General features: G+C 40.9%; 2 protein-coding genes across 2 annotated transcripts; both read left to right on the forward strand.

Annotated features, from left to right (window-relative positions):
• The first annotated feature begins 736 nt into the window (after positions 1-736).
• Positions 737-3,504, forward strand: LOC136433649 (BOS complex subunit TMEM147-like). Its single transcript, XM_066426056.1, has 6 exons — positions 737-920; positions 1,070-1,139; positions 1,580-1,645; positions 2,071-2,292; positions 2,598-2,719; positions 3,255-3,504. The coding sequence occupies exons 1-6, from the start codon at positions 844-846 to the stop codon at positions 3,391-3,393; spliced, it is 696 nt and encodes a 231-aa protein (XP_066282153.1). The 5' UTR covers positions 737-843; the 3' UTR covers positions 3,394-3,504.
• Positions 3,505-4,786: 1,282 nt separating this feature from the next.
• On the forward strand, positions 4,787-10,442 carry LOC136433652 (radial spoke head protein 4 homolog A-like). The gene is made up of 12 exons (XM_066426062.1): positions 4,787-5,129; positions 5,619-5,680; positions 5,882-6,009; positions 6,359-6,457; positions 6,686-6,862; positions 6,982-7,030; positions 7,224-7,340; positions 7,671-7,768; positions 8,292-8,436; positions 8,879-9,130; positions 9,432-9,549; positions 9,698-10,442. The coding sequence occupies exons 1-12, from the start codon at positions 5,002-5,004 to the stop codon at positions 9,924-9,926; spliced, it is 1,602 nt and encodes a 533-aa protein (XP_066282159.1). The 5' UTR covers positions 4,787-5,001; the 3' UTR covers positions 9,927-10,442.
• Positions 10,443-10,715: the final 273 nt, after the last annotated feature.

Here is a 10,715-nt window from a genome sequence, read left to right on the forward strand (position 1 = left end):
ATCAGTTATATAAAGCCGAAACTTCCTCAAAATCTAATGACGGCAACCTGGCTTTAATGTTAATATGTTGTCCAGTGAAATAAAGAAAAAAATGAAGAAAATATCCTCTTGAGCAACGTCAACAGGAAATAGAGATAACTGTTGATGTTTTCTGTTTTTGTTAAAAACACTTTATATGAGGGCTAATGTTACAAAGTCCCTCTGACGTTAGCGATAACGGTGCATTTGCATTGTGCATTCCCACTGTCTGAATCCCTCATTTAATTTTCCGCGTTATTATGATAAAATGAGAAATTGAAGAAATTAGCTATTGATAAAAAAGAATGTTAGTCTTAGGCGTGACCATTTTAAGGCATTACATTATGAATAGAAGTACAGCAAGATCTATTTCAACGATCCTAAATAATCCCCAAATGGGTTTGTCAGCGCAGCAATGTAGTAGCTGAGTACGATCCTCCTAATCTCCAAGCAGATCCACACCGGGCGCGAACTCGTATGTGCTAGCCAGATAGGGTCCAGTCAGCCAGAGAGGGTCCAGTCAGCCCGGTAGGAAAAATTGTACTGTTGACAGGATGATCCAATTTTTCTACTTCTGACAGGATCATCCTGTCAACAGTGAAAATTTTGCCCACTGTTGACAAGATGATCCTGCCAATAGCCTCATGCCAAAGGAAAAGCGCACAGTCATCGAGCGAATCAGTGGTTTACGTTCGTCTGTCGCGAAAACTGAGTGCCGTAAAACGGGCTTGTACAGAGAACCCTTGTGGGATAATTTGATTCATTTGGTCGGCCTGCGGTGGCCTACTTTTTCTCCTATAATTCGACGATATCTGATCCAGAAATATGACGCTATTTCACTTTGGGAACTGCGTAGCTCTGGCCTACGTACCATACTTTCTCACCTACAAGTTTTCAGGATTGTGAGTATTTTCTCGCTTGACACAGGAGGGGAGGGGGGCAGGGGCAATTTTTTTATTTCTCAGTGTGGTTTTTGACCTGATTTTTTTTAGTGTAGAACATGCTCTTCGTACAGATCATTGATATTTGCTCTTTTTTTTGTTCGCTGAAGGTCAGAATACAGTGCCTTTTGGAAATGTGTGCAGGCAGGAGGAGCTTATCTGGCCACTCAGTTGTGCAAGGTGAGGAAACAATTTATGTCAACATAAATTAATCTGTCTGTTTTGAAAATTATATGATTACTGATCATGTGAAAGCTTAGAGTTATACATTGCTATGATTCCAAGAGGTCTAAACCCCTTTAATAAGGGCCTTCATGGGGGAGTAGTGATTACGAATTGCGCAACATTTTCGCCGGGGATTACGAATTACGTTAAATTCAATTCTCAGAGCTGATTACGAATTACTTTAAATCATGAGGCTTCCAAACCGGCTTCAAGACTATTATGTTGATTTTGGGCAACTGCCTACGGATTACGAAGACGAAAAAGGCTGAATTACGCCTTACGAAAAAGGGCATGCTCTTTAATTTGATAATTAGTTTTATTGCAAGTCCACACATTATTTTGTATGATAATGTTCATAATTCATATGATAATCATGACCATGATGTTGCCTGCAGATGCTGATCCTGGCCACCTTCTTCCCAGCATCAGAAACAGGAGGAGGGAACCTTGACGTGATTGGGGTAAGCTTTTCAAGAAAATGACCCCAAAATTATTTGTGCATGATGGACACATGTCAAGGAAATTTGCATATAAATCAGAAGGACAGGTTGTCGACCCTTAATATGTGTGACATGCCAAGGACAAAATGATGTCCTTGGACAGGTATAGGGCACATTTGTCCAGCCTGTGACACCAGGAATATCCAAGTTCTGGTAATGTTTTGATTTCGTACTTTCTATTTGGCTATGATGTGGGCATTTCCCATTTGCAACATGTCCATCCATTCAAGTCTAACAGAGAATTGAACCAAAAAAATGTTTTCACATCAAGCATAACTGTATCATGTGTGTATGACGGAAATTTTAGAATAAAATCTATTTAATTTGATATTTCCTTTTCCTCTTTCCATTTGTGCCAAGCTCAATACAATGTTTTTTATCTGTAGGAATTCCTGAAGACTTCGGTAGATTTTGGTGATCTGATCGGGATCCAGCTGATCATGAGCAGCATTCCGGGGAAGGGGGAGATCAAGATCATGACGGCAGCCATGGGCTGGGCCACGGCAGAACTAGTCATGACCCGCTTCATCCCAATGTGGGTGGGGGCTCGTGGAGTCGAGTTTGACTGGAAGTACATCCAGATGAGCTTAGAATCCAACATCAACCTGGTGAGTGTGATGGTCATGTCTTTTCCTGTTCCAGGAATGTCAATGCTGATGCACCCAGTTGATACTTAGATTGTCACAAAAAAAAAGGATTTACATTATTATAGTGCATGAGGGATTCAAGAACTTCATCTGTCTCATTTTTATTTTTCAAAGAGGATATTCATCTAATGATACTTCCTCCGCAATCCATATGTAGGCAGTAGCGTACATTTCCACATACATGTATATATACATGTAATGTTACATGTACTAGCAAATGTTGTGTCTATGTAACCATTCTATATTCCTTTTCCATATATTCTCAGGTCCAGCATATAGCAGCTGCAGTCCTTGTGTGGCTGTGGAGCAGACATGACTTCAACCGTAGCCTGTTACCTGTTGTTGGCACCCTCCTGGGGCTGAGTGTGTACAGACCTCTCATTGTAGAGTAAGTGTGACTTCACTTACTGTAATGCTTGAAAATTTTGCCGTGGCTTTATGTTGGCGTTTTTTTGTGGTGACTGCTTCTGCAAACTTAAGTCCGTGAAGGTGCTGGCGTTTCCATTACTGTAAATGCAAAAATGTTCGCAGTGGTTTTGTGTTCATGTTTTTCGCGGCGACTGTTTCACCGTGAACTTTAAATCACCGCAAACAATTTCGTCCAATGGTCTAGCAGTATGTGACTATAGCAGTGCTGTGAACTTGAAACCACAGCGTGCACTTCAGATTCGCCTTGGCGCGAAATAAAAACCACACAAACTTAGATGCATTTACAGTACTGTACAGTATGTGACTATAGCATTATCACAATGTTATGTCCTGTTGATCATCCGTTCCTTTTCAAATCAGTCCTGTTGCCTAATAACCAGTCTGATGTCTTGGATTTACATTTTGTATGGAGGTATTATTCACACAGCAATTGTGAAAAACTTATGAATACCAGAACCTTTCTCAAGTTCTAATTTCTGTGTGTCCCTTTCCAGAATTTTGATCCATGCTGTTGGCCTTGGTTCCTGGACCCTCCTGCTGGCCAAGGCTTTGTTCACTGGAGCTGTTGGCCTAGTAACTCTCCAGTTGTATGTTGGACTGGTTCACAGTAACCCAAGCAACCACTACGACTGATATTGTGATGGCAGGAGCAGCTTGTGATGTGTAATTTCTACCAAAGTAATTCTATACACCATAAGATTACATAATCAGTCTGCACTGACCAATGAGGTTAAAAGATAGAACCTCCTTGCACTGACCAAATTTGTATTGGTACAAATGTAGTTGTATCCTATGATATTAAGAAAATATTGCATGAAGTTACAAATGTAGTATGTCCTGTCTGGTCTTGGATTGAAATAAAAGCAACTGAAATAAAAGATGGAGTTAAAATATAATTTCATTTCACTGATGATAATATTTGTGTGGCCAACCGCTGAAAGATACAGTATCATGTATAGCACATTATTTTACACAACATAAAGCAGTTTACTGTCAAGTTAAACATATACCTATTTTTTATGATGTTGATTTGTATTGATAATCAAAGCCAACATTATGTACTAGATATGTGTGAAATTTATTTCAAGTCAAACATCAGACTTTTCATTGTCTGTGTTTGTTTTTGCAATTATACAATGACAATGTACATGTATTATGATTCTTGACCAGTTGACATAGGGAGCTTTGTATGGGATGTTTCGAATACATAATTTATGGTGTGGAATAAAGTCAGAATCGAAAGTGCTACTTTGTCCTGTATTCAGAATATTAAACTTGAGTTGGTAAGTTGCATGCTGGTGTTACATGCTTTGTTTACAACCGTTTCATGGTTTATGATTACGGACCACGATTATAATTCACTTTAGGTTGTAGGATAACACACATCTTATTGTCTAATGATAAAACAAACCATTTATTCATATACCATAATTCCCTCAGTATTATCTTTGGTTGACCATTGAAGTGGTACGGATACAAATCTTGCAGTTTGAACTCCTTGGTTTGGACAGACACATTATTCGCACATAGCAGCTGTAGCAACGAAGTTCTCCCCATGGCCATCAAATGTAGTTGCAAGATTGTACTTCCACGAAAAACAAATTGTTTGAAACACTGAGATGCTCCATAATAGCTGGTTGTGGGTTTCTTAAACTGCCCTCTGGTAAGAAATGCTAGTACCGTATGTTTTTGACGCTCCAAAGTCCTCCAATGATACCAAGTCACATTTACCCCATCTCAAGTTGGCGCGCATGACGTCACTTCAAAATGGCGTTGTCTGATTGGATCCCAGAACACACATCTTTGTGCCTGTTTGCCGGGAGATATTTATGCCAAATAGTATACATCGCATCACTACAACATAAATGGACATTTTCGTACAGACGCAGCTACGTCTTACTCATACGTTTTAATGTTCACGCCGTTACCAAAAAAGTGTGTACTTTACCATGACGTCATGAGAACACGGGATTGACCCTGGGTCGAACCACGGTCGCCATGAGGTCACGTGATTGCGTTGTTTACCAGTGGTTCCTAGCAACTAACAGATCGGTGTTGGGGAATCGGAGAGAAGCAGTTCCAGAGAAAGAAGGTGGCCATTTTGGGCGTAAAACAAGGATTTTCACGTCCCCTGTTCATTTAGACGTATCTATATCGATATTTTAGTCGTTTTAGAGTACATAGAACGATATTCTGTGTATATTTGGAGCACAGACGTGCTGAAATAGCCGAGAATTCACCATGAGTACGAAGGGTTCCAAATCGGGAACTCCGGAGCCGCAGAACAATGCCAACCTTCAGCGAGAGATGGAGATCCAAAACGCCAAATCTTACATGCTCAAGGCTAGCACCAACACAGGACTCAACCTGTAAGTATACAGCTTAATAATAAATAATTTGTTACCAATTTTTGTTTCTCGATGTTTATATGCAAGGCGTGAGAATAATTTACAAGAGAAAGCACCCAGTGACCTCGTATACGTTCATGTAACATTACAGCTGATTGTAAGATATTTTGTAGTTTCCACTAGACCCCAGAGCGGGCTAGAAAATGAATGAAATTCGTCCAATAGGGATAATTTTTTGCCAGAGATTATGTGAACTCTAAATCTACTTTTTTTTCAGCCCATCAGGAGTCTGGTGGAGACTAAGAAAACCCTAGTGATGAAATGTTTATAGTTGAGTTGTTTGAGCACGATGTAAGATTGATATTGTATCATTGTACTATATCTGATATTTTAGCACACATATGAGACTACAGAATTCTAGTTTGCCGGCTTGTTTGGCTCCTATAATCCAACAAGACTACCCTTTTGTCTGCTGCTGTAGATTACAATGCAATTTTCATTTTATTACAGATATGACCATCTGAGTAGAGTTCTCACAAAGGTTCTAGACGAGAGACCAGAAAATGTTGTTGGTGAGTTAATATTTTCTATCGACGTATCTATGACTGTCTACAGATCCTCAAGATTGAAGTATCTATAATTTTCAAGGCACCATTATAGAAGTGTACATGTATTACCAGTCACTGCAATAAAGTACTGAGTCAGAATTTCCCATTTGATGATTGTATCCATGAGATGTTACTAATTGTGCTTGATTTTGTTGGTACATCCAGATATCATTGAAGACATCAGCAAAGAGGCAAAGAGGTCCAAGTTTGTGTACAAGGGAGACACCGTCAGAGATGAGTTTGACAAGACTACAGAGGTGGCACTGGCAGAGACACACAAAATGCTGTTTGAGGTATACATGATAATAGCGATTCTTATTTTTGTTATCCTAGCAATTCTTATTTTTGTTATCCTAGCATGAATTTTTGATTCACTTGCTTGTACCTAAGATTATACATGTACCACCAATGGGCAGTTCTCTGCAGTTAAATCAAAATATTAGAAACAAGGACTTGTTCACTTTCTGTATCTATCAATCTTACTTAATGATTTCATTTCTATTTGTGTAAAACTAAAAGAAATGTCTCGATATCACAGTTATCATTAACGAAGAAGACATTATCATCAATGAAGAAGAAAATGCTGCAGGAATTCTGTATCATCTCCGGAATATCTAAAGATAATTCCTCTGTCCCGTTCAGAAAGGAGAAGGCGAAGGTGGTGAGCCCGAGGCTGAGGAAGAGGTGGAGACCCCCCTCCCCAACATCATGGAGCTTTCCTATTACTTTGAGCAGGCTGGGGTGAGTACTTAAGTACAGCATTTATTATCAAAGTCAGTGCTGCTGCTGCTTTTTTTTTCTTTTACAATATTTGCACCATTTGCACTTCCAAAATCTGTAAGGCAGACCAAACTGCAGTGCAGTACTTCAGTTTGCCATCTGAAAGCCTTGCTGAAATATCCGTCCAGTAGCTTTTATGGTGTTCATGTTAATCATGTGACTAATCTAACCTGTGACTCTACTTCACAGATCGGCCTGAGCAGGGAGGAGTGCTTCCGCATCTTCCTGGCCTTGAAGCAGCTGGTGGACACCCGACCCCTGCAGACCGTCCGCTTCTGGGGCAAAGTTCTGGGCACAGAGATGAACTACATCGTGGCAGAGGTGGAGTACAGGGAGGGGGAGGAGGAGGAGGAAGAAGAGGAGGAGGTAGGGTGTTTTGCTAAAGCTGTGTACAATATTTGCTTTCTGCCATAATTTCAGCAAGTTGTCGGAACATTTGATTTGACATATCAAACTTACAAGTGATTTCTATGTTCCCTTTTTAGGGAGAAGACAAGGATGAAGAGAAGGATGAAGAACCACAAGATGAGGAAGGTGAGGGATTCACCATTACATGTTACTCAGCTCTTGTGCAAGTTCTAGAATTTGTATTCCCAAGTACATTGTATATTATTTTCAATACCAATACTTGGACCGTAATAATATGATAAAAAAAGTAGATCCTTTACACCTGTCAGCTTCACATGCATAAGTTCTGTGTGATTTATCTCTGCTGTTCCTCTCACAGAGGGTGAGGGAGAGGAGGATGACATCCCCAAGCCTGACTACAAGCCCCCACCTGTCATTCCTAAGGAGGAGAACAGGACAGGAGCCAACAAGAAGGTCTACTTCGTCTGCAATGAAGGTCAGTTCAAGTCATAGAGACACATTCCAAAATGCTTCGTTTTTTTTAATATCCATACTATACATGTAGTTATTATTAGAAGTTCATGTAATTGTATTTGTATTTATATTTGAAGGATTTAGTTTTACTGTCGGTAACACATATTTTGTCCAAACATGCACAATTCTGCTATGAGTTGACATATAACATAGGTAACACAGATGACCAACTGTAGAAATGTCTATCATATCTCAGTGATTTTTCTGAAATGCCATTCTTCTGTAGTTAAGACTACTTGTGTTGATTTCGAAGGTACGGTGTTGAAGTTATTAATACAAATTGTTTTTACAGCTGGTAAGGAATGGGTGAAGCTCCCCCCAGTCACACCAGCCCAGCTCGCTGTGGCCAGGAAGATCAAGAAGTTCCTGACAGGCAGATTAGAAGCACCTGTAAGTGGTTAAGCTTTCCTTTATATTCATGTGTAGCTCTTGCACGGTGCGATCTCACATATTAATCCCAGGCACCTTATATATGGCTTTTGTTGGTTGATATTGACCATGGTCAAGAGATGAGAGACCATAGACGATGTTATCATAACGGTTTGTTTAGGGAGTTGGCAGAAGACATGTCCATTCTGTGGTCTGTAATTCTTGTAGATTGTGATGACCACGTTTATGGCCAGGTGCGGTCAAAGTGGGGGAGATTTTATCGATACAGCAAACCTCACTCTAAGAGCTGTCTATAACCTTGGCAAGCTTATGAATCTTTTAACACCAGGAAGCATGCCATCTGTCAAACTTAATCAATAAATGAGACCACACTCCCTTCAAGCTTAGCCATGGCTTAGATTGCATAACCTTTCTAACTGTATTGTGATCACAGGAGTTTGCATCTTTTCTGCATATAGTTTGGTCCATGTCACAAAATAAAGCAAACCTGGAAATCTAATCATTGTTCTCTTGCGATTCTCAGATCATCAGCTACCCACCGTTCCCGGGCAACGAGTCCAACTACCTGCGTGCACAGATCTCACGTATCTCAGCTGGTACCCAGGTCAGCCCGCTGGGCTTCTTCCAGTTTGATGAGGAGGAAGAAGAGCAAGAGGAGGGAGAAGAGGGTGAGCTCCCCTATGAAATATCAGTTATCCTTTAGAGCTTCGTACAGAGTATTATGAATTTTTCATGTATCTTTTAGTGGGCACAGTTTTTGCACGTAAGAACTTAGGGTGATGCAAGAGAACTGAATCCTTCATGTCCTTCTCTGCTCTAGTTGTACTTTCACACATATAGCTGGAAAGTAGAACATTATTTTGGTCAACATTTTCTTCACATTTTTCAAAACTAAAAAGATATGGCATAGCAAGTTCATGTATGAAAATGTGACAACAAAGGGTTTTATTTTCATTTTCACTACAAAACCTTTTAATTGGTCTAAAAAGATTTGTACAAATGCTTGCAATTCAATACATGGTATATAAAGAAGAGTGTGGACTAAAATGGCTGATAAAATGTGACAAATGTCTTTCTTTGCAAGTCATGACCTGTATTGAACCCCCCCAGCTCGTGACACCTACGTGGAGAACCCTGACTACGAGCCTGTGCCCGTGCGGGACCTGACAGACCCCTCCCTGGCCAACTGGGTGCACCACGTGCAGCACATCCTGCCGCAGGGCCGCTGCACCTGGTTCAACCCCGTCCAGAAGCAGGAGGATGAGTTTGAAGATGAGGAGGATGAGGAGGAGAAGGAGGAGCCTGATGAGCCGGAGCCTGAAGTTGGACCACCTCTCCTCACGCCTGTGTCTGAGGATGTTGGTGAGTGATATTTTGCTAAACACTTGTAACTGTATCTATTGAGCTGGTATACCCACCCTTCGGTGTAACACCCCAGCTTCGCAGGCATGCAGCGCAACAGCAGCAACCTATCACATTTTTAAATGTGATAGGTTAAAACTTTTGCAGATCTAACTGTAAGCAATGTTTAAGCCATACATGTATCTAATTGTAGATCTGATTCATCGCAACATCCAGATCTGTGAATTTTGTTGATCACAGAAGCTTTCAGATGTTTTGTTTAGTCCTTTGACTTACACCCATATCCAATTTGTTTTGACAGAAATCGATGGCATGCCCCCGTGGACAGCCAAGGTCTCGTCTCACCTAGTGCCTCAGTATGCCATCGCTGTTGTGCGGTCCAACCTGTGGCCTGGATCAGTCGCCTTCTGCCATGCCAGGCAAGTACATATTTCTTTCTGCACTTACTGTGGCATTAAAGTCTCACTTTAAGTGATAGTAAAACACAGTGCTGCTGTATGAAAATGTATAAGGTATGCTGTTTTTTTGTGTTTGATTTCTAACACTGTCAACCACTTCACCTCACAGGAGGTTTGAGAACATCTACGTCGGCTGGGGCCACAAGTACGCCAGTGAGAACTACAGCCCGCCACCGCCTCCCGCAGTCCAGGACGAGTTCCCCAGCGGACCGGAGATTACGGAGATCGATGACCCAACAGTGGAGGAGGAGGCCGCCCTGAAGGCAGCCAAGGAGGAGCATCTGGGCGAGGCTGAGGAGATGGAGGATGTAGAGGACGAGGATGAAGACGATGATTAGGGGACCATAGACAGGGGGGCAATAGATGGTAATCACATTTTATGGGTCAAGTTTTTACTAAGTATGCTACTTTTCATCTTGACTGTTTACCTTATTCATGTTGATTTGTCCTACACCGTGAAAAGGCCAACAAAAATATTCCAGTGCCTTTGATGAATTCTAGACAAAGCCTTAAATCAGCTGATCATTGTTAAACTGCTACTCATGTCGTCAAGCAATAGTCGTATTTACTGGCTATATACTAGTAAGGTCGGCAAGGAAGCCACTGTTTTGTCAGGCTATGACAGATGTAGATTTTGGTACTTTTATCAGCTCTGAAAATGTCCAGATACGGTCATGTTGACAAGGTGGGATTTTGTGTACATATATCTAGGATTGTTGACTCACTGTTTTGTACATATAGAGGTCTATTGTGGTTGTAATGAATTCTGATCCAGGAGATTCTCACATAATTTTCTGATCCTCCTAGAACACTGTTTTTGCATTTATTTCCTCAATAAAATCTTGTGAAGTTAATCATGTGGTGTATCCTAGTTGTAGTATCCTAGTAGTAGTAGTTATGCAGCTGACATATTTAGTGTAATACTGGCAGTAGATGGTTGGGCTCTGCCTTCCAACACCATGAAGACACAGTGGATAACAACCCACTGCCCCTATGGCCTGTACAAGGCCATGAGACAACCTTTCATTTACTTCTGTTAGGTGATACTACTTATAGATGCTGACGACCCATTTCTAGGCTTACAAGATTTTCGTCAGTCTTTCTCAGCCCCTCTTCTGTACAAAAGT

This window comes from Branchiostoma lanceolatum, chromosome 4, assembly GCF_035083965.1.
Source record: "Branchiostoma lanceolatum isolate klBraLanc5 chromosome 4, klBraLanc5.hap2, whole genome shotgun sequence".
Classification (NCBI taxonomy): Eukaryota; Metazoa; Chordata; class Leptocardii; order Amphioxiformes; family Branchiostomatidae; genus Branchiostoma; species Branchiostoma lanceolatum.